At 38.6% G+C, this 24,519-nt stretch overlaps 1 protein-coding gene across 4 annotated transcripts in view; it reads right to left on the bottom strand.

Annotated features, from left to right (window-relative positions):
• Positions 1–24,519, bottom strand: part of LOC120525127 — a 124,336-nt gene that overhangs the window by 69,905 nt on the left and 29,912 nt on the right. For 3 of the 4 annotated variants that reach the window (XM_039747173.1, XM_039747191.1, XM_039747182.1), the window contains exons 6-12: positions 18,802–18,855; positions 12,455–12,498; positions 11,342–11,368; positions 10,889–10,915; positions 10,579–10,605; positions 9,564–10,064; positions 66–92 (exon numbers count right to left, since the gene is read on the bottom strand). In XM_039747173.1, coding sequence (XP_039603107.1) covers positions 66–92; positions 9,564–10,064; positions 10,579–10,605; positions 10,889–10,915; positions 11,342–11,368; positions 12,455–12,498; positions 18,802–18,855 — 707 coding nt within the window. The remainder of the gene's footprint in view (positions 1–65; positions 93–9,563; positions 10,065–10,578; positions 10,606–10,888; positions 10,916–11,341; positions 11,369–12,454; positions 12,499–18,801; positions 18,856–24,519) is intronic. The other variant, XM_039747198.1, reaches the window with a different exon arrangement.

The following is a 24,519-nucleotide window of genomic DNA, read 5'->3' as shown; positions in this document are numbered from 1 at the left end:
TGCAGTTTGAATAGAAAGTTTTCAGACATGCAATTAGTATGTAATCTGAAGAAGAATACACTTACCGTGTTGAGGATGAAGTGATGAAGAGACTGAAATGAAAAGAAAATTAGCTTAGACCACATTATTTTGTTGTTGAGAAGATTTGCCTCATGCACTTATCACACTTACTCAGTGGAATGAATAGTTCATGAAGACAGGTTTTATTTTTTACTTGTATTTTGACTAAAATAAGTTCAGATCACTGTTGTCAATAGGGAGTTTGTGTAAAACATGCTGAATAAGACTCTGTGAAGTGTTCTTAATGTCTAGTAGATGGCATGGTGCACTTAATGAGGTTGGTGCTGGGGTTACAGTATATTATTGACCTTCACAACGTAGGATAGTAGTTCCTTCAAGTTGCAGAATGACTTGAATGGGGATTGTCAGAAGTGTATCGGTATTACCAGCAATGTGGTTGTGGATAACACAGTATTACAGATGCACATCAAGACACAAGGACCATGCTGGGCATCGTGGTTTGCACCTGCAGTGTTCCTGGCAAGTGCTACCCATGTCATGTTCCAACTTGAGCATATTTGGGAGCAGATTTGATGTAGTATCTCGTGCCCAGCCACAGGTAATAAACTTCAGTTAGTTACACCTGTAGGTCAAAAAGGCATTGACATAATTCCACAAGTGGGCATTCATTATTTGGATGCTGAAGTGGATGACCTTATTGCAGGACAGGTAGGTTACCCCAAATGCTAATATAAGTATGCTGTAATAGGGGAACGCTCTATGGACCGTGACAAAAGTATGTCAAATTATCTTCTTTGTGACCATGTTCTTAGCACACTCAGATAATTCACCTACTCAAATCTCGGTTCCATTTTTGGGGTACCTACAGTGTGTTTTTTTTGCATTTCATTCGGATATTTACTGTTTTTGTTATTAATTGTTTAATTCATTATTTAATAAAATCCATCTGTTTAACCATCATTTTTAAGTATTTTGTCAATATATATATACATATACATAAATATATTCATATACATGTACACATATATATACAAATACATATCGTGATGGATGTCCGGCAAGAGTTTCCAGCCCTCACCCCCAGGAGGAGCTCTTCAAACAGCATGGACGTGCCCCAAGTTCCAGCAGGGCCTCATGGACTTTGTAGTTTTTATACACAGCCCTGCTGGATACCTTGGCGACCACAAGGAGTCACTGTAGGGAGGCTCGTGGACTCATATATGCCCTATAACCTGGAAGTGCGTCATAATCCCGTGACAGGAAGAAACGACGTGCTTCTGGGGTGAAGATATGGACTATTTACCATGACCCGGAAGGGATAAGGACTTGTGGACTGTGGGGCAGGAACACCTCCGGGTCAAGGGATATAAAAAGACTCTGGGAAAGCCCAGACACTGAGCTGAGCTGGGAGGAAGGGTACCTAAGTGTCTGGGAGAAGAGGATTGTCTGATTGATTGCTTAATTGTATTGTATTGTATGAATAGTGTAGGGGGAGAAGGTGCTTGGTGCACTGTGTTATAACAAAATAAGAGTCTTGGACTTTTACTTGGTATTGGAGTGGTACCTGAGGGTTCAAGAGGTGGATCAGAACCTCTACTGCTACAATATATACATATATATATACATATAGTACATATAAAACACACAGTGCCCTCCACTATTATTGGCACCCCTTGTAAAAATTTATAAGAATGGCTAGAAAAAAATCACTGTTTCCTGAAGAACCGTCATCTTGCACTGAATAAATGAGAAACATCTGACTTTTCATTGAAACAAATTCATTCAAAGAAAAACAAAGCCCTCGTCAAGAAATAAATATTTTTAACAAAAACGCATGTGCCACAATTGTTAGCACTCTTGCAAATTAATGTGGAACAATGTAACTGAAGAATGTTTCCCATTTAAATTGGACATTGTTAAGATGATTGGAATGTATAGGAACTTTCCAGCTGAAATCAACGACTTCCTGATTAATTGGGATACAAATGTTAGGAGACAGAAAACCAAATTTCCTTAGCCAGCCATCATCATGGCAAAGAAAAGAGAACACTCAACCCAAATGAGGGGAAGTGTGCTGAACTTCATAACTCATGGAATGGTTATAAAAAAATAGCTACCCACCTGAAAATGCCCATTTCTACAGTTAGGGCAATAATAAAAAAGTGGTCATCAACTGGAACTATAACAAACTTGCCTGGAAGAGAACCCAAGTTTATTTTACCTCCACGTACAGTAAGAAGGATGGTAAGCAAGGCAATAATATCTCCAAGGATCACTGTTCAGGAATTGCAAGAAAAAGTAAAATCCTGGGGTCATCAAGTCTCCAGAACCACCATCAGATAATAATGTAAAACGTTATTACAACTTTGACTGAAACCGTGTTCTATGGTTTGATGAAACAAAAACTTTTTGGCAATAAACATGCAAAGTCAGTTTGGTGTAAAAAGGAGAATGGCTATAATGAAAAGAACCTTGCCCCAACTGTGATATAGTGGAAGTTCTGTGATGTTGTGGGGCTGTTTTTCCTCCAAACGCCCTGGAAACATTGTTAGGGTACATGGTATCATGAATTCCATAAAATATCAGGAGATTTTAAATCAAAACCTGGCTGCTTCCGCCAGGAAACTAAAACTGGGCTGTCATTGGATCTTCCAGCAGGACAATGATCCAAAACACATGTCCAAATCAACCCTGCAATTTAACTGACAACAAAATCAAAGTCTGGCCATGGCCATCTTAGTCCCCTGAACTAAGCCCTACTGAAAACCTGTGGAGTGAGCTGAAGAGGACACAGGAGAAAGCTGAGGACCCTGGATGATCTGGAGAGATTACGTAAAGAAGCATGGTCTCAGATGCCATATTCTGTATTCTCCAACCTTATGAAAGGTTACAAGAGAAAGCTCTGTGCTGTTATACTGGCAAAGGGAGGATGTACAAAGTATTAAATGAAGGGGTAACAAAAATTGTGGCATATATTTTTTTGTTAAAAATATTTATTTCTCAATGGCGGCTTTGAATGAACTAAATTAAAAGTCAGATGTTTCTCATTTTTCAGTGCAAGATGACAGTTCTTTAGCAAACAGTGATTTCATATATATATATATATATATATATATATATATATATATATATATATATATATATACAGTGGTGTGAAAAACTATTTGCCCCCTTCCTGATTTCTTTGCATGTTTGTCACACAAAATGTTTCTGATCATCAAACACATTTAACCATTAGTCAAATATAACACAAGTAAACACAAAATGCAGTTTTTAAATGATGGTTTTATTATTTAGGGAGAAAAAATCCAAACCTACATGGCCCTGTGTGAAAAGTAATTGCCCCTGAACCTAATAACTGGTTGGGCCACCCTTAGCAGCAATAACTGCAATCAAGCGCTTATGATAACTTGCAATGAGTCTTTTACAGCTCTGGAGGAATTTTGGCCCACTCATCTTTGCAGAATTGTTGTAATTCAGCTTTATTTGAGGGTTTTCTAGCATAAACCGCCTTTTTAAGGTCATGCCATAGCATCTCAATTGGATTCAGGTCAGGACTTTGACTAGGCCACTCCAAAGTCTTCATTTTGTTTTTCTTCAGCCATTCAGAGGTGGATTTGCTGGTGTGTTTTGGGTCATTGTCCTGTTGCAGCACCAAGATCGCTTCAGCTTGAGTTGACGAACAGATGGCGGACATTCTCCTTCAGGATTTTTGGTAGACAGTAGAATTCATGGTTCCATCTATCACAGCAAGCCTTCCAGGTCCTGAAGCAGCAAAACAACCCCAGACCATCACACTACCACCACCATATTTTACTGTTGGTATGATGTTCTTTTTCTGAAATGCTGTGTTCCTTTTACGCCAGATGTAACGGGACATTTGCCTTCCAAAAGTTCAACTTTTGTCTCATCAGTCCACAAGGTATTTTCCCAAAAGTCTTGGCAATCATTGAGATGTTTCTTAGCAAAATTGAGACGAGCCCTAATGTTCTTTTTGCTTAACAGTGGATTGCGTCTTGGAAATCTGCCATGCAGGCCGTTTTTACCCAGTCTCTTTCTTATGGTGGAGTCGTAAACACTGACCTTAATTGAGGCAAGTGAGGCCTGCAGTTCTTTAGACGTTGTCCTGGGGTCTTTTGTGACCTCTCGGATGAGTCGCCTCTGCGCTCTTGGGGTAATTTTGGTTGGCCGCCACTCCTGGGAAGGTTCACCACTGTTCCATGTTTTTGCCATTTGTGTATAATGGCTCTCACTGTGGTTCGCTGGAGTCCCAAAGCTTTAGAAATGGCTTTATAACCTTTACCAGACTGATAGATCTCAATTACTTCTGTTCTCATTTGTTCCTGAATTTCTTTGGATCTTGGCATGATGTCTAGCTTTTGAGGTGCTTTTGGTCTACTTCTCTGTGTCATGCAGCTCCTATTTAAGTGATTTCTTGATTGAAACAGGTGTGGCAGTAATCAGGCCTGGGGGTGGCTACAGAAATTGAACTCAGGTGTGATACACCACAGTTAGGTTATTTTTAACAAGGGGCAATTACTTTTTCACACAGGGCCATGTAGGTTTGGATTTTTTTTCTCCCTAAATAATAAAAACCATCATTTAAAAACTGCATTTTGTGTTTACTTGTGTTATATTTGACTAATGGTTAAATGTGTTTGATGATCAGAAACATTTTGTGTGACAAACATGCAAAAGAATAAGAAATCAGGAAGGGGGCAAATAGTTTTTCACACCACTGTATATATAGTAGAGAAAAGGAAACATTTTAAAAATAACGTAACATGATTGTCAATGTAATTGTTTTGTCACTATTATGAGTGTTGCTGTCATCAAGGATTTGATTATCATTATTTCTTTAAATCAGGTTCGTATTTGGAGGACGTGTTGTGTTCAAGTTATATTCCGTGTTTGTCAAACGTTGTACAGATAACAGGTTTCATTCATCGAAGTGTTCACTACCCAAATCGCTACTCGTGAATCTAAGATGTTTAACAGGCACTTATAGTATTAACTTGTGGATCTGCCTGCAAATATTTAGCGGCAGCGTGTCTATGAACTTATGGATTTGCCTGCGAGTATTTAGCAGCAGCGTCTCTATTAAGTTGTGGATTTGCCTGCGAGTATTTAGCGACAGCATGTCTATTAACTTGTGGATTTTTCTGCGAGTATTTAATGACAGTGTCTCTATGAACTTGTGGATTTGCCTGCGAGTATTTAGCGACAGCGTGTCTATTAACTTGTGGATTTTTCTGCGAGTATTTGGCAGCAGCGTCACAAAGTTGTTTTTGTCTAGCTGTATCAGAAAATGTACCACAACGTCTGACACGCCTCATTTTTACTGTTTTCTCACAGCTTGGATTGCTGCTGTCATAATCGGTTTGAGTTTCATGGTTTGTTTCAATTACATTAGTATTTGCAGGACTTGTGTTGAAGTGACATTCGGCATCTGTCAAACATTGTAAGCATACAACCGGCTTTATCGATAACTTCGCATCCAGTTTTTGAGAGTTCAAACATTCATAAACATCAAAGTGTCCACTACTCAAATTGTCACCTGTGAATCTAAGATGCTTAAGAGGCATGGGAAGTTCTCCAAAGGTGTAAAATATTTGGCCATTTCGGTACACTTGAAAGCGACAACCGAACAATTCAGCAGCAGCCATCAATTCACATGCAAAAGCATAGGTGAAGGGCTTAAGCATTTCACTCTTATAGTGCCCCGTGTAGTATAATTATCTCCTGTACCGTCATCAGTCCATACCTTGAACCTGTCCCAGTCATTCAATACATAAGACACAATGTTCCTCCAGATATCAAGATTGAGCCTGATATGGCCGTGCAATATGTAACACAGAGAATGTAAAAGGCAGGAGGCATCTCCAAGCATTAAAACCACTCGGTAAATGACAGTTCTTTGATCGATGGTGATCACCTCGATAGACATATTAATGGGGGTACGGTTGGAATGGTAAAGGAAATGGGTACCTGAACAGTAAACTAAGTCTAAAATACCTACACAATAACTATAATCATAATAAATGAACAATAAAACAGCAGAGAAGCCGTGGATTAAATAAAAAGGCTGCAGTTATCAGCAGGGAGACGTGAATACCGTGGTGAACCAAAGAAGGGAATAAAGAAACCGGAGTGAAGGACGGCCTTATATGGGCAGGCAGTCAATTACGTTGGAGGCGTGGGGAGGGGGGATGCAATATAGGCAGGCAGCCAACTATGTGGGAGGCGTGGTGATGGGGGACACAACGCCGCAAGGAAATGGGTACCTGAACAGTAAACTAAGTCTAAAATACTTACACAGTAACTATAATCGTAATAAACGAACAATAAAACAGTGGAGAAGGCGTGGATTAAATAAAAAGGCTGCAGTTATCAGCAGGGAGATGTGAATACCGTGGCGAAGCAAAGAAGGGAATGAAGAGACCGGAGCGACGGACGGCCTTTTTTTGGGTAGGCAGTCAATTACGTGGGAGGCGTGAGGATGAGAGACGCAATATAGGCAGGCAGCCAACTACGTGGGAAGCGTGGTGATGGGGGACGCAATGCTGCCTCACATGGCAACTGAGCTGCAGGCTATGGATGTATATATGTACGTAAGTAGGATTCAATTATGACCGTTACGCGTAGAATTTCTAAATGAAACCTGCTTAACTTTTGTAAGTAACCTGTAAGGAATGAGCCTGCCAAATTTCAGCCTTCTACCTACACGGGAATGTGGAGAATTAATGATGAGTGAGTCAGTCAGTCAGTGAGGGCTTTGCCTTTTATTAGTACAGATATATATATGATACTTTACAAGTTTTCTTATACAAATTGTATTCATCATTGGCAGCTCAAATTTAAGTTTCCAACTTGCAATTGGTTTGTAAACTGGCTGATCCAACTTCAATCTGATAAAGATCGCAGGTGTAGCTTAAATAATGGTTCAGTCATAAGGCTAAAACATGAAACCAATAGATAGCATTAAAATGCTGTATGCATATGATGTAGTGTTACAAAAAAGTAGAAAATGTAACAAAAATGGCATGGAATGGTCCATAGAGTAGTTTCATATAAATTACAGTTTAGTGAAAGTGCAGGAAAATCACTCAACAGAAGATTTTACGACATAATACAACTGACTGTACTGTACAATAATATACAACCAAGCACAGTAACTTAATATTTGCTATGTAAACAAATGCAGTAAATCTAGAGGAAAATGAACAGGAAATTGAATCAGGTGAACAGCTCCAATTTCAACTGGAACACATTCTGTCAAATGAAGTAAATAAGCAGCATAGATAAACAGATTAGGACAAGGCTGGTTTAATTCCTCTGTCCTTGTACACCTTTACAGATCCAGGTGTTCTTTGTGTATTTATTTCTTTCTCTTCATTATCTAGCATTTGGTCTGGTAGGGCAAACAAGCTGGCAGCTCTCTTAACTTTCAAATTTCTTTGAGTGTACATGTGTATGTATGCACTTACATGTGTCTTTGTGTGTGCACAGATGTATATTTTGCGATTTTATGTATTTTGAGGAAAATAAAATTGTGGGAGGTACAGAATTTGTTTTTATAAAAGCATCTGTTTAAACTAGGGATGCCTCTGAGTGGCCAGAGTTGGTGTATGCAGCAGGACTTCCAGCCTCTCTGTTTGGCGGGGATCTGCACATCAAATGGATAGTAGTAACCATGACCCAGACACAAGCTTGACTTGATACAATTGTTGCTTGATTGTTGCAGCAGTGAGATGGGGGAAAAAAAACTGCTAAAAGAGGTGGAAACCCCTCAGGGAGCAGAGTGCTTCTAGGCATCACACACCAAGAAACATGCCTGATGAAGACAGACTGTGGAGATGAATAACCAATGGTCATCCACAGAAACAAATGGATTGCTGCTTAGCAGGTAAAGAAAAGGACAACCCCGTTGGATTGAATAGTGATGGGTTAGACCCCGAGGTATGTATACTCTTTGGGTTTGACAAAACCGGGTAATGAGCCATTTGTTGAGACACTAAAGTATGTATAGTCTCTGGGTCTGACAAACCGGGTAATGAGCCATTTATTGTCCTTTGTTATTACCTCGCTAACAGTAAAAGTGGCATATGTTGTTTTCTACACATCTAAATTCCCAGGAAAGATAGTGACGATATGCTGAGAGGCCAGATGTGACCCCAAAAGTCTAGACCATCATTGCTGGAGGACAGACCTGTGACTCACTGTGGAAAACCCTGGAAGTTACATATGTGGGACACTGACCCAGATTAGCTTTTCCTGTAGCCAAACAGTAAAGAAGACAAACTTTGGAGGCATTCAATGAATAGCTGCCTCACAGAATTCCTTCTTAGTGACAGAGGACAAGATACATGTCTGGAACTCTGTGTCTATCCTGCGACTTCTTAGGAATACGGATGTATGGAAAACAACATGTGTCACTTTCTTTGAGGACAAAGTATAAGAATCAGGTGGAGAACTTTATTTTTTGTTTTAAAGAGAATTGTCTGCATTTTAACTTTAGCAAAACTTACAATCATATTTAATTAAATTTCCCTCGGAATTAAATAGTATCTATTTGCCTACCTTATATGTTTACTGCTTCAAGGGCTACACAATGACCAAAACAAACACGACTCAGATTAGAAAAGAGACATTCCTAATAATTGATGAGTATGCAACTGGGAATCTGACAGTAGTGAGTCCTATCACTTTGAATGAGATAACCAAGTAAAAAGGATATTATTTCACCAAGCCACCTTCTGCTTTAGATCTTTATAGAGCCACCTTTTGAATACTTGGCCATTTCAAACACCAGATGAACAATGTTATAATTTTGTCTACGTTATGAAAATAAAGTAATAAGCAGATTTTATATGAAATTTTCACATGAAAAATTGGTATTTTAGGAATGCTTGGCTAGAGTTTTGTTCACATGTCACTTTGATCAAATTTTCTACTTGGATAGCCTGCATGTGTGAAACTGGCTAGGGTGTCTTGAAAATGTTTGTTTCTAGTTAAAATTACATATTTATTTGAGAAGGTTCTTTACAGATTTTAACATCTCACAAAGTTGATTCATTTAAAAAAAATAAAATAAATACAATTTACAGTAACAGCATGATATACTGTTCATTAGTATTACACTTAGAAGAAGGTAGGAAGCTACTATAGTACAAGACAAATTATTTTAGAAATTATTTCTTATTATTTCCTTAGCCTGGGCTGTATTTAAAACATTCTATAGCATGTGACTTTCTATAAATTTGTACCTGAGGTTCCGTTAAAAGTTGGCACTTTCTTGGAATATCAGGCTTTCATGTATCTTATATTTGTTCCTGAGTATATGCTAATGAATTATCCAAACATGCATTGTTTGTACCAATTTTACCCAGGCTACAGTTGTGGGACACCAGAAATCACTCCAACAGAATTTTGTATAAAATATCAAGCCTTGAAAAGATGCCAATCCACTGAAGGGCATCCTCATTCACTCACACAGACTCACACTTGGCCAATGTAAAGCCACCAATTAACCTAATACATACCTTTTTGGGATATGGATTGCAATATAAGTGGGCCTTTATCGTGTATTCCTGGGCTGAACACAGGGTATAACTTTTCAGAGAACTGCTGCTTAAATTTGTGTATAGTCATTTGTGTCTCCATATCAACAAATAAAAGTTCACTCTTGTCAAAGTCCAGATACACTGCAATTTTTCTGGGTTTTTGGCTAAGGTCAGTAATAGAGCTTGAAAAGGCTTGGAATTTCTTCCCTTTAAACAGCTTGATATACCAGTAGCCTTCTTCACAAAATTCAGGAATTGACAAGTTTTTCAAAATGGTTTCTGAAGCCACCCCAACAGCCCAGCTACTTTTTTCTCCAACTTCTAATATCCAGCAGTGCTTCCCGCTTGCCAACTTCTTAGCCAAAGCACAGGGCCACTCCACTCTTTCACCAGGACACGCTGGCTGGAATGATATCATTTTGTTGTCTTCTGACACATGCAGATCACCATGTACTGTGCTTTGATCCACTGTCTCTATATCTGCTCACAATAGTAAACAAATAAGGTCAACCATTAGTATTTGGGGGAAAAAAGAAAAATAAGAAGATCCATCTATCCATCTTCTAAACCTGCTTGTGTCATGGGGCAGCTGGAGGATTATCCCAGTCAGTCACCAACAGAAGGCAGAAACAATCCCTGGACAGGGAGTCAGTCCATCACAGGGTTAACATGGACAGACATCAGGGTAAATTTAGAATCATCAATCTACCTAAATGACAAGTCTTTGGGCAGTGCGATTAAGCCAGAGCACCAGGAGGAAATCCATGTGGACTTAGGGAGAACATGCGAACTCAAGGTTAACCTGGACAGTTTAATAATGTTCCTCTGTACAAGACAGAGCAAACATCAAAAAGTCAGCTTTTTCTCTAATGCAAAACACTAAATGTAAAAGAAAAAAGCAGATTTGTAAATGCCAGGCAGCTCAATGCAGGTCTCACTTATACATGAATTCAAATACTGTAACTAGAAACAAAAAAAAAAGAGAGAAACTTACCCTGACAGCTAAGCATTTCATTCCACTCTGAAATGAAAACAAAATAATTACAGATGTACTAGTTTAACATATGTAACATTTTTAACATTTAACTTTCTAGAACTTATACTGGAACTGTAATATAGGGTGCTAGTCTATCCCAAGGCCGTCTCATTTGGCCAATCTACTGTAGAATTTAACATGCCTGTGGGATGAGACAGAAACAACTGTGGCAGTATTGGGTATTATGAGGGGTAATTATTGAAAACTTGCTGGTTCAATAACAAACAAATTAATATAATATTACAATTGTAGATATAATGCATTATACCTCTTTGAAGAATGTGACCCTCAGCATCTGGAAAAAAAACAAAACAAAACAAAACATGGATTAGACAAGGCCACACCGCTTCTTAGCCATTTAATACCTTAAGTAACACCCACAGCTATATGTTGTTTGGAATAATAAAGGGTTACCTGCAACCCTATTTTGTCCTCTATTGTACAGTCTACAGAAAAAAAAATGATATAACATGAGGTGATAACAAGTGTGTTATAGTCTGGGCTGGAGTGTTTGCGTGAAAACAGCGTTAGTTTATTCCAGTAACTGAAGGGAGAAGTCACTCTGGCTAATGACAATGAGTTGAGAGTTTTGCCTGCTTGTTTTGAGTAAGAATATCATATTTGACCAGAAGGCTTTCATAGCTATTTGTGCACTGATACGATGTTATATAGCAGGATTGCTATAATAACTGGACAGTGTGAAAAAAGCATAAAATCTTACTGCGTCTCCTGAGGATTTCTTCAGCATCTGTAAGTTAAACAAAAAGGGCATTGATTAGTGATGAAAAAGCATCCGCATGTGGTATGTGGATGATGATATCCAAAGAAAGAATAAAATTAGATCATATAAAAAAATGACTTTTTACATAGCATACCATTCTCAAAACAGGAGACTGGTGGGTGGGAGCAGTTTTTTTTTTCTGTGAGCACAAGGTACAAACCAGTCCTGAACATTGTTTACAGTCCACTGCAGAGCATATTCACACACCACTGTACCTTACGTTCATAGTGTCTTGCTAGAATTAATGACTTTTGTAATAAAAAAATCTAACAACACAATATACAATAACCATAAGAGACTGTAGGAAGCTACTATGCTACAAGATAAAGAGTTTTATAAATTACTTCCCACAGTGTACTTAAAACATTCTACAGTATGTGACCGTTCGTGAATTTATAACTGAGGTGCCACAATAATTTGGCACCTACTTGGAAAACACGCCTCACAGGTATGTCACATTTGTCCCAAAGTATATGCTAATAAGTCATTTCACAATCTCTTGTCTGTGCCTACTTTATGCAGAATGGAGCTTACTCCAACAGAATTTAGTGTAAGACACTAAGCAAGTCCTAAAAGGACACCAGTCCACTGCAGGGCACAGTCATGCAAAAACTCACATTGATTCACAAGGAGTCAATGTAAATCCAGCAATAAACCAAATGCATACCTCTTTGGGATGTGGAAGGAAATGCAAGTACAAGCAGAAAATGCACATGGACATGGGAAGAACGTTCAAACTTCCCAAAAACATTATTGTTCTGGAAACAAAACCAACATCCTCAGCTATGCAGGACCATTTCACAACTAATAAATTATGATACATGAAGTGACCTCAGTTAGCAAAGATAAACCTAAAGTGTTATTCCAAGTAAATCAGTTACAGTCCAGTCCATGATTTCAGTTATTTTTTTACATTCAATTTAGAATATGCTGCGACAGCCAGGTTTATTCTCCATCTACATTTTGAGCTGATAATTCATTATTTTCACAAGCATAATAAAAATTAGAGTGAGGCTTTTCCTTGCTAGAGAATTGCTCCTTGTAATTTCCCACCTTGAATGTAGTGCCATACCAATAGTGTCTGACTTCTTATTTCCCTAAGGAAATCAAAAGAAAAAGAAATAAATATATAAACAAAGTTTTGAGAAAATGTACTTCCTGCCAAATGCTACCCTTATATATTACAACTTAAATATGGAGTTGACAGTATTTTAAAAGGAGTAAACAACTCTAACAGAACATTATCATTCACTAAAGTAATTCCAGTAGCTTAAATAAATAAATGACTTTAGACTAGTGGTTCTGACTTTACTGGTTATGAAATCATTTTTAAAATGTATAAAAAGGAAAGTAACAAAGAAAATTCAGGGTTTATGAAGCCCATTTCAGTTTGCCTACTAGGATAATAGAGGGACATAGGATGACGTTGTCACTTTGCTTCATCTGTTATATAACAACTAGGATGGCACCAAGGCTCATGTGAGGCTCAGGTCTGTAGGCTTCTCATCACCTTTTAACACCATCCAGTTCCTCCTTCTGCAGAGAGACTTATTATAGATTTTTATTTGGACTTCAGTTTGGTAGGGTGGGTGACTGACTTTTTAAAAGACAAGACTCAAAGAGTGAGTCTGTGAATGTCTCTCTGACATGGTCCTTATCCACAGGACTCCCTCAGGGCTATGTTCTTTCACCTTTTTTGTAATTTATCTACATTAATGGCTGCTGCAGTAAATTTGAAAATAGGCTCCATCTTAAAATGTATTTTGTGAGTCAGTGATTATCTGGCCACTGAAAGACAATAAAACCAGTCACAAAGAGAAGAAAGACAATAAAACCTAATAGATCTGAGCAGATGTACCTACCACCCACAGGGTAAACTGACTGATCTCTTGCCCGTTGAATAAATGGCTTTTAAAACTAATTAAATATATGCAATCATAGAAATGATTGCAAATTTAGCAAAATATTAAATATTTCCAATTAAGCAACAAAACCAAGACTCAGAGTTAACTAAGACTGTGATTGTTCTCAAGAAGATGTTAAGACAGACTTAAATGTTTTAAGGCTTTGAAGAACACCTATTAAAAACAGAACATTTCATTGAGCTGAATATAAAACAAAGGAAACTTAGGGAGGAAACAAAAGAAAAAGCTAACCAAAACACTCAAAGCAAAAAAAAAAAAAAAAACAATATAAGGAGAAACAAGATTAACAGCTAAACTCAAAATTAGATTCATTAAGACATCTCAAAAATGCCAAAGACAAATAGCAAGAAAAAAATTACAAAAAGCAGATGTTGTGAGACAGAGAGATAATTGCTTGACAAATGCCTCAATGCACTGTCCTCTTTTCTGTAGTCAGAACAAAAAGGCAGCAAAAGATTTCTACACCTGATTAAGGAAAAGTATAAGATAAAAAAACAAATTTATGAGGACAATATGATGAATTAACTGCCGCGTAAGGGCAACAAGATTATAAGAGGTTCTTATGGTTTTGTCTCTCTTGTTCCTTTAATTTGTTTATTTCACATTTAAAAGTGTATTTCATTAAAGCAAAACCAAAAGTGTCAATATATATATTTTTCTTACATTCTTCATAATATATTGCCTATTGGAGTCCTATGGGACTTTACTTCTAAAAGTATTGTGCTGTTTTTCAGCAAACACTGAATTCTTTCACAGATATATTGCCTGCTGCAGGTGGCATTATCATGTGTGTGCATGCTCCAGTCGTCTAGTAATGGCTACTGAAGGAGAGGTTAAGCACGAGCATAGTGTACAAACAAGTGACAACAGCTGAACAACAGTTATAGATTCTTATTTAATTCTGCATGTGCTGGGGTAAATGGAATTTTCCCAGTTTAGAGTCATTGGGAGCCAGTGATTATTCCAGCAGCACTGGGTACAGCGCAAAAGCAAATGTGGTGGACGGAATACTGATCCTTTGCAGGGTCAAATCGCACAGCCAATCAGAAAAAAACATTCTACATTCAATCTAGTAACAGAAACCTAAAAATAAAGGACAAGTTTAGTTTAATAGATATTTTGAAACAGCGTAATCTAGTAGTGCAACTCAGGTTGGGTATGGGTCATAGACAGGTTAACCTAAACAATGGCAGAATTGTAAAAAAAGAGCTTCTATAGTATTCCTGCTTGTTCAAATTCTAAACACAAACATCAGTGCCTTTATACACCATTGCAACACTCATTTTTGTAGCCAGCACTTTAAATCTGATGAGTGCACAAAGTTCATATGCAGCCTTAAGACTGATGCTGTGCCTTTTTACCTAGAACAACTTTGATGTCATACTAACATAGGAATCAGCTTTTGAAAGGGCAAATGTTTGTCACAAAGGGTGAGAGTCCATACTGACAGAAAACAACACAGCAGGCACCTATTTAAAGGAACACGACTATGAAGGGCACCTTCTCCTGGTCGGTATATACAGTGCATCCGGAAAGTATTCACAGCGCATCACTTTTTCCACATTTTGTTATGTTACAGCGTTATTCCAAAATGGATTAAATTCATTTTTTTCCTCAGAATTCTACACACAACACCCCATAATGACAACGTTAAAAAAGTTTACTTGAGGTTTTTGCAAATTTATTAAAAACTAGCAAAATACCCGCGCTTCGCAGCGGAGAAGTAGTGTGTTAAAGAAGTAAAGAAAAAGAAAAGGAAACATTTTGAAAATAATGTAACATGATTGTTAAAGTAATTGTTTTGTGTATTTGGCCGCAGCGTCACAAAGTTGTTTTCGTCTAGCTGCATCAGAAAATGTACCACAACGTCTGACACGCCTCCTTTTTAGTGTTTTCTCACAGCTTGGATTGCTGCTGGGTTTGAGTCTACATATATATATATATATATTGTCAAGGATGCCAGGGGCAATGACCCAGCCGGGACGCCGGTGCCTTGGAAGCCCTGGATCTCAGCACTTCTGCCACACCAGGAAGTCTTGGGGGGAAGAGGAGCAAGAACACCCGGAGGACTTCCGGCTACACAGTTGGTGCTTCCGCCACACGGGAGTGTGTCGGCGGAAGCTCATCAGGAAGCACCTGGAGCCCATCCGGGCGTGCATAAAAGGGGCCGCCTCCCTCCAGTCGATAGCAAAAGTCGGGTGGAAGTGGATGGAGCTCGGAGGAGAGGAGTGGAGGCAGTCTGAGGACTGAGCAAGGCATCATTGTGCGGCCAGGACTTGAAGGGGTGATTGGTGCTGCGGCACTGGGTTTGTGCACTTTACCACCTGTAAAAAAGTTGTAAATAAACACGTGTGTGGAGAAAGAACATGGCTACCTGTCTGTGTCCGGGCTGTACCCCCTGACCTCAGGAGGTTCACCCTCTAATGGGACACAAGGGATCAAAGTAACTTCTTTTCACAAAACAGTGGGGTGTGCGAAGCGTCATTTTATGCTATTTATGAGGCTGCTGATCATAAATATATGATAATATTATTGATATTTGATTCTTTGCTGGTGGTCGTAACCCTCAAAGACTCCCTCCCAGAAGGTTAGAAAATGACTTTGTCACACACGAGACAACTAAAGGGCCTGAACAATAGTAATTCCATGCCTGACCAGGGGGCGGCAAGGTGCACTAATTGTCTTTCTCAATCCTTTACAGACCTTTCTCGGGAAATCCTGCCTGGTTCCGGCACTGCAGATGATGTCACTTCCGGTCCTAGTGATGCCAATGACTTCACTTCTGGCCCTGATGACATCACTTCCTTCGCTTGTCTTTAAAAGCCACCATTTTAAGGCTGCAATATAGTTCTGTTTTGGACTTGCAAGAGTAAAGAACTCTTAGAAATTTACCTCTTTGCAGCCAGGATATAATATACAGGTGGCTGCTCCAAACCTTTTTTATGTCTCATCGTGCTTTTTGTGACTGTGGCGAGTTGGCAGGATGGTGAAAACCTAGAAGAACACGGCACTGAACCTGAAAAATAACCAGGTGGCAAAGTACAGGGGCAGAGTTTCTGAATGGGGGGTTTCGAGGCAACTCAGGCCCCTTCTTCAGACAAGATGTAATTTTTTAGATATAAACATTCATTTGTGGCAACCAGGGGCCTCATGTATGAACGGTGCATACGCACAGAAATGTTGCGTAAGAACTGTTCCATTTTCACTTTTCCACAGTACCTCATAACTTGTCGTACGCAAGTTTTCCACTCGGTTTTGCAGACTGGCAGCCCCCAGCGTCAGAGCAGTGCTACTGTTTCTGTGCGGTTCGGTTACATCTGATTTATTTTCCTAGCCATAATATTCCGCATGCTGCTTTAGCGTTGTTACTCTCACTGCACCTTCTTCTTCTTTTTCTTCTTTCAGCTGCTCCCTTTAAGGGTTGCCACAGCGGATCATCTTTTTCCACATTACTCTCACTGCACCACTCGGAGTATTTATATCACTGTATCTGAGTGGGGAATCACAGCAGCAGCTGATCAGAAAGAGAATTATCGGTATACAGCATCAAGCCCACGCTGCCTCAGCCACGGCAAAATGTTTCAAAGCCTTTCCTGTACAGACCTCGGTTCAGAAACAGTTTCATCCCAAGAACTATAAACGCACTCAATCAATTGCTCCTTGTAGAACTGTTTGTACTTATAAGTACAATTACCCCACTGTAAACTTGCACTACAATTATAATATTACACAACCTGCGCCACATTATAAAGTGTGTATTTACATATGATGACGGTATCATTTGTAAGATGAAATGCACCAAAATATGTTGATTATCTACTTCATTTAAATAATCTGCATTGTTAATAATTAAACATGTGAGGACACGGTGCCGCAGCGCTTGCATGTTCACGTATTGTTCCTGCCTTGCGCTGTATATTTGCTGAGACTGGCGCAACACTGGAAGGATAGATGGATAGAATAATTAAACACGTACTGTGAAGATATTTCAATGTTCCTTAAAAGTTTTGAAGAATCGTCGTTGTAAGCTTACAGACGGCTTAACGTCTATTACAGAGCTGACTGTATGGCGATTGGGTATTTGGGGAAAGAAAAGTAAAGACAAGAATTGAAGGTTAGTACGTTTGAAAGAGACAGTACTGCTACAATAAATTATGTCATCGAAGGTCGCACACGGCGCAGCAGCATCTTGTATGAGACATGAACAATCACTGCGCCATCGTGTTCTTAATAACATGCTTTCATTCCAATCATCATGAAAATCATATCACGTATACATCTCAGTATTTTAATTATTCAGAGAGCTGTAATATCACGAATGTAATGGATTCTGTGTCCTGTCGGAGAAAGAGAAAGAACGGAAGCACGTAGTGATTCACACACATACAGCACATTGAAGATCAAATACAAAACAAAGCATTTAATGTGCTACTTTAGTTACGATGGGATTTGAGAAACTAGTAAATTAAATGATTTTAAGATGAAGTTTATGTTCTACTTTAATGACAAAATAAACCACGTGATTAAAGTGGATATTTCGAGATTGAAGTTAACATTTCGTGCTTTTTCCCCACTGTGTGCCTTTTTTTCTCACTGTACCCTAATAAGCTTCCATATAACACTCAGATGGTGGGCTACGTCTCGCCTTTTCACGGCGACTTGTTGGGCTTGTTTCTCCAACATGCTATGTCACTTGATTAACTTCCTTTTGTTGATTATATCACTGTATAAACCAACAAATAGTATGTTTTTCTTTGCCTCCACTTGGTATTCGCTGAAATTCTTATATTTTCCCTCTTGCTTTTGCCATTGCCTTTTCACAGAACGCTGAGCTTAAGGTCTATTTATATTGATTTGCATATTGAAAGAGGCGTAACGCACGTGCGTTAGTTTTCATGCTGATCGGGATTTATGGAGCGGAAGAACGCTGAAGTTGGAGTACGCACAGATTCCTGCATCTGGAATTTTCTGTGCGTAAGCACATTTCGGCTTTTGTGCTTACGTTATTTTATAGTGCAAATTCTATGCACAGCGTTATACAAGAGGCCCCAGTTCTTTTTGAAATGCTCCAACTAGAAATCTGCTATATTTTTACATTATGATTATAAAAAATAAATACAAAGTAAGCATACTATTCATCACTGCAAAGATGTGAATCACTACTTACACTGATGGATGAATTATAAATGACCCTTTATAGTGTTTTAGATATAATTTTTCTTTCTCTGCTGGGAATTTAGATCATAAGTAATGCAGGTGAAGACTCAAAGTACTTTTTTGTATAGTGTGTACTGAGTAACAAAGTGCATGCAGTACTACTGATTCTGTTTTACGAACCTTAACAAATATCACAATGTTATTTTAAAATATCACCCCAGTTTGTGCAAATTACTTTTCACTTTACATTGTTAACATGCATTAACACATCATAATCATGTAATTTTATAATCCAGTTAGATAGAATAAAATATTTACCTTAAACATTTTACTGGCAATGATGCAGTGTTAGATATAACTGAAGCAGTCGATCTAGGAAAGATAATAAAACTTAAATAAAAGAGTACCAACATAAACCGAGAAAACTACTTTTAAAGAAAAAATGAAAAATGTCTATATAAAAATGTTTAGATGAGAAATCTACCACTCTATGATTAAAATGTATTGGTTTGACTTTTTATTTTACTCTTGGTTCTGCAATGAAACTAAATTCCACTTTAAATGGATCCACCTGTTTTTATCAGTATTTTTGCAAATTTAAGTATCATCACTTAATGAATTAGTTAAATTAAGTAAAATATGCAAAAATTGTTTTAAGCCTGTAAATCAAAAACTGTATTTTTAATGCTATTGGAAATGGAACATACAGCTTTCCTACAGCTCATTTTGAGTTAGATAAAAAGTCTGAATTAGCATAAGCTTCCCTAATTCAAGATAGATAGATAGATAGATAGATAGATAGATAGATAGATAGATAGATAGATAGATAGATAGATAGATAGATAGATAGATAGATAGATAGATAGATCGATACTTTATTAATCCCAACGGGAAATTCACATTCTCCAGCAGCAGCATACTTATAAAAAAAATATTAAAGAGTGATAAAAATGCAGATAAAACAGACAATAACTTTGTATGATGTTAATGTTTATGCCCCCAGGTGGAATTTAAGAGTCACATAGTGTGAGGGAGGAATGATCTCCTCAGTCTGTCAGTGGAGCAGGACAGTGACAGCAGTCTGTCACTGAAGCTGCTCCTCTGTCTGGAGATGACACTGTTTAGTGAATGCAGTGGATTCTCTATGCTTGACAGGAGCCTGCTCAACGCCACAGATGTCAGACTGTCCAGCTCTGTGCCTACAATACAGCCTGCCTTCCTCACCAGTTTGTCCAGGCGTGAGGCATCCCTCTTCTTTATGCTGCCTCCCCAGCACACCACCGCGTAGAAGAAGGCACTCGCCACAACCGTCTGATAGAACATTTGCAGCATCTTATTGCAGATGTTGAAGGACGCCAGTCTTCTAAGGAAGTATAGTCGGCTCTGTCCTCTCTTGCACAGAGCATCAGTGTTGGCAGTCCAGTCCAATTTATCATCCAGCTGCACTCCCAGGTATTTATAGGTCTGCACTCTCTGCACACAGTCACCTCTGATAATCACGGGGTCCATGAGGGGCCTGGGTCTCCTAAAATCCACCATCAGCTCCTTGGTTTTGCTGGTGTTCAGGTCTAAGTGGTTTGAGTTGCACCATTTAACAAAGTCCTTGATTAAGTTTCTATACTCCTCCTCCTGCCCACTCCTGATGCAGCCCACGATAGCAGTGTCCTCAGCAAACTTTTGCACGTCGCAGGAATCCGAGTTGTATTGGAAGTCCGATGTACTGTATATAGGCTGAACAGGACCGGAAAAAGTATAGTCCCCTGCAGCTCGCCTGTGTTGCTGACCACAATGTCAGACCTGCAGTTCTCGAGACGCACTACTGAGGTCTGTCTGTAAGATAGTCCACGATCCATGCGACCAGGTGTAAATCTACTCTCATCTCTGTCAGATTGTCCCTAAGGAGCAGAGGTTGGATGGTGTTGAAGGTGCTAGAGAAGTTCAGAAACATAATTCTAACAGCACCACTGCCTCTCTCCAAGTGGGAGAGGGATCGGTGTAGCATGTAGATGATGGCATCCTCCGCTCCCACCTTCTCCTGGTATGCAAACTGCAGAGGGTCAAGGGCATGGCGAACCTGTGGCCTCAGGTGGTGAAGCAGCAGCTGCTCCATGGTGTTCATAAGAAAAATAATTATATACTTCATGATATTGAAATACATAATAAACAAGAATAGTTGTGTCAGATATTTGAAATATTAAAATGTATGCTCCCATTTAAATGTTTAAAGTCAAAATATTTTCAATATTTTCAATTTTCAAATATTTCCCTCTACTAGGGATCTTGCCCTCTTTGGACGTCTCTCAAAGGATCAATCAATCTCTGGCCTTGTGATTGTCTAAAATGTTACCCAACATACTTATGTTTAAAATCTGCCTTTTGTATCCTGCTGGGAGTCGCTCTTAGTGGGACTAGGACCACTGGAAAAGAATCAAATATTAAAAATATGATTATATTTGTGGTCAAAAACCTCAAAACATCATAAATCAAGACCACATGCCTACATTACCAAGCCCCTTTTTTTCGATGTTTTGTAAAAAGGAGTAACTTTCTAATATCCCAATAGGGGGTGAACCCCTGGGGTTGGATGATGCGGCATGTACAAGTTCAAGTCCTTTTGAATGCTTTACTGGAGACACCTATTGATTTATTCTTCAAAAATACGGGGGAATCCCAAAAAGCTCAATGTATCTTACACACTCTCTTCAACATCCGGGCCTTGCCAGACCTTTACACCTGCACACATCATTATGCAGCAACAACTTTGTGATTGTCTGCTAACTCTCATTCTGCAGGGCTCTGCAGAGGTGATGTTGTAGACTGAAACTCTTGTAAATAAAGTTTACATGCCCCATCACTGTATCGATGTTGTCCATCATTTTTGCCACATAATTTGATACACAATAATGACTTGTGAATGTCACCAGTCGTGTATCTCTTTGTAGAGAATAACAAAGCAGCTCTTTCCAAAAAGCCTACCCGTTAAATCTGACAAAGAGAAACAGTGTTTCTACATTAGTCATGAAACAAGATGAATCAGTTGTGAGTGCCAAAAACATCTTCTTTGTTCAGATTAGAGGGCAGCTTACAGGCCAAAACACCACACCTTCAGGCCCTGTCCACATGGACGTCTGAAATGGGCGTTTTTCTGCCATCTGTAGCGCTAGGTGAGCATGGTTTGAACGCTGATCATTTTTCTGCTCATTGCAGCGAATCAGACCGTCCACTCAGGCTTTCACCACTTGCAGCATCAAAAAAATGTTGCATGCAGCTTTTTCTTGCCGACAATTCCTGTTAAATTCCTGATGAGCACGAAGAAAATGTCTGTATATCGTTTACATGATAAAACAATAATTGAGAATTCAAAACAAATTGACAGTTTGTAGTTTTGTGCTAATGACGTAACTTTAGCTACTAATGGATTATTAATGCCGGTGAGTGAGTGCATATGCAAGTACGGTTTGTATTTTTGCTTACTTCAATGTGACAAGTAGCTGCTCTTCAGGACTAACAGTGACTTGTATATTGGTTTACCAGCATGTAAAATGGTGTTGTACCAGCTGCAGCAGGAAATCATCACTTGAAACTGACATCCGGCAGGATTTAAAGAATTTATGTGGAAGTCGTCTTCTTTCTTCATAGATATTACACACACGCTGTGCAGTCAAAGATCACTGTCAAAAATAACTCGTAATAATTTAAGTCAAATTTACATTTCACATGTGTCAATTACGCTTGCGCTTCTGAAAGTTATGCTTGCTTCTTAAAATTATTCTTGCTCATAAAAAATATATTCTTGCACTTCTGAAAGTTACGCTTGCTTCTGAAAATTACGAGTACAATTTTCAGTCCTGAACACACTTTCGAAAATATGTCATTGGATGCACTTGGCATTCACTATCGAGGAAGAAACAATTGATTTTTATAACTACGCATGTACCAGAAAGGTAGAATGATGGAGTTATTTTTGACAGTGATCGTACTTCATACTTAGGCTCCTTACAGTGGCTCCAAAGGGCAAAATGCAAAAAACACAATAAAACCGACACAACAAAATTAAACAATGACAACATGTAATTAACAATTAAAAGTGAGAACATGAAATTAAAAAATTAACGGCAATGAGTTTTAAAGTTTACATAACACCTTACCCAAATGTCCCGATGTTTGTTTTACATGTATACGAGGGCAAAACATTGCAGAAGACTCCGAACCTTCGGATTTCGGCACTCTTGGTCATATATTTGTGGTTGGGGTGGGAGGCACGGAATTATGACCCAGCCCTTGGAGGATATGATTATACAGTAATCCCTCCTCGATCGCGGGGTTTGCGTTCCAGAACCCCCCGCAATAGGTGAAAATCCACGAAGTAGAAACCATATGTTTTTATGGTTATTTTTATATATTTTAAGCCCTTATAAACTCTCCCACACTGTTTATAAATATTCTCCGCACAATTATACAGTAAACCCTCGTTTATCGCGGTTAATCCGTTCCAGACTCTACCGCAATAAATGAATTTCCATGAAGTAGGATTCTTTATTTATAAATCTAATATTTTCGCAGTTAGAGCATAGAAAACCTGTTTACCTTCTAAATACGTTTTTTAACATTATTAGAGCCCTCTAGACATGAAAGAACACCCTTTAGTCAAAAGTTTAAACTGTGCTCCATGACAAGACAGAGATGACAGTTCTTTCTCACAATTAAAAGAATGCAAACATATCTTCCTCTTCAAAGGAGTGTCAGGAGCAGAGAGCAGAGAATGTCAGAGAGAGAGAGAGAGAGAGAAAGCAAACAATCAAAAATCAATACGAGCTGTTGGGCTTTTAAGTATGCAAAACACCGCGATAAAGCGGCTGCAAGAAAAACAACAACAACATTTATTTATATAGCATATTTTCATACAAAAAATGTAGCTCAAAGTGCTTTACATAATGAAAAATAGAAAAATAAAAGACATAGTAAGAAAATAAAATAAGTCAACATTAATTAACATAGAATAAGAGTAAGGTCCGATGGCCAGGGAGGACAAAAAAAACAAAAAAAAAATCTCCAGACAGCTGGAGAAAAAAATAAAAGGGAGCAATGTGAAGGTAGTCTTTCAGCATTTTTGAGAGGAGCGTCCATATCCTCTAGGCAAACAGCCTCTGTGCAAACAGCCCCTCTGCTCACACCCCCTCTGTCAGGAGCAGAGAATGTCAGAGAGAGTAAGAGAGAGACAGAGAAAAGCAAACAATCAAAAATCAACACGTGCTGCTAGAGCTTTTAAGTGTGCGAAGCACCGCACGAGAAGCATATTGTATATCATTGAGAAGTTTTATTTAATACATCTCAGCCATCCACCAATAGCGTCCCTTATATGAAATTAACTGGGCAAACAAACTGAGGAAACATGTACCATAAATTAAAAGACCTATTGTCCGCAAAAATCCACAAGCCAGCAAAAAATCCGTGATATATATTTAGATATGTTTACATTTAAAATCCACGATGGAGTGAAGGTCGAAGCGCGATATAGCGAGGGATCACTGTATACAAAACAGACATAAAGATTGGAGGCTTTGCATAATATAAACTTCTGAAGCAGTCCCTTTGTGACGGCACTGCTTTTAAGCGAGTTGTTTTTTAACGCTTGTGATTCTGCTGTGGAATTACTGAGTTGGATTAATGACTGAGTGTGGAGAATGTTATTCCCTTATAATGGAGGGATATTTAGGACAAAAATAAATAAGCAATAAACCAAAAACTGTGAAATATGACAATAAATACATAATACTATTAAATATTGGAGTTGCATGTTCTCCCAGTGTCTGTGGGGTTTCCTTCCTGAGTCCAATGACATGCAGGTTAGGTGCTTTGGCAGTACTAAATTGTGTGTGTGTGTGCCTGTATGTTCGCCCTGCGATAGACCGATAGACTGGCATCCTTTGCTGGCTGGGATAGTCTCCGGCAGACCCTTGTGATCCTGTTCAGTACTAAGCAGGTTTGAAAAGAAAGAAAGAAATAAGGAACAAAAGGTATATTTTGTGACCCATT

The sequence above is a fragment of the Polypterus senegalus genome, chromosome 1 (assembly GCF_016835505.1).
Source record: "Polypterus senegalus isolate Bchr_013 chromosome 1, ASM1683550v1, whole genome shotgun sequence".
In the NCBI taxonomy this organism is placed as follows: Eukaryota; Metazoa; Chordata; class Cladistia; order Polypteriformes; family Polypteridae; genus Polypterus; species Polypterus senegalus.
This window is presented reverse-complemented; position numbering and strand designations above follow the sequence as displayed.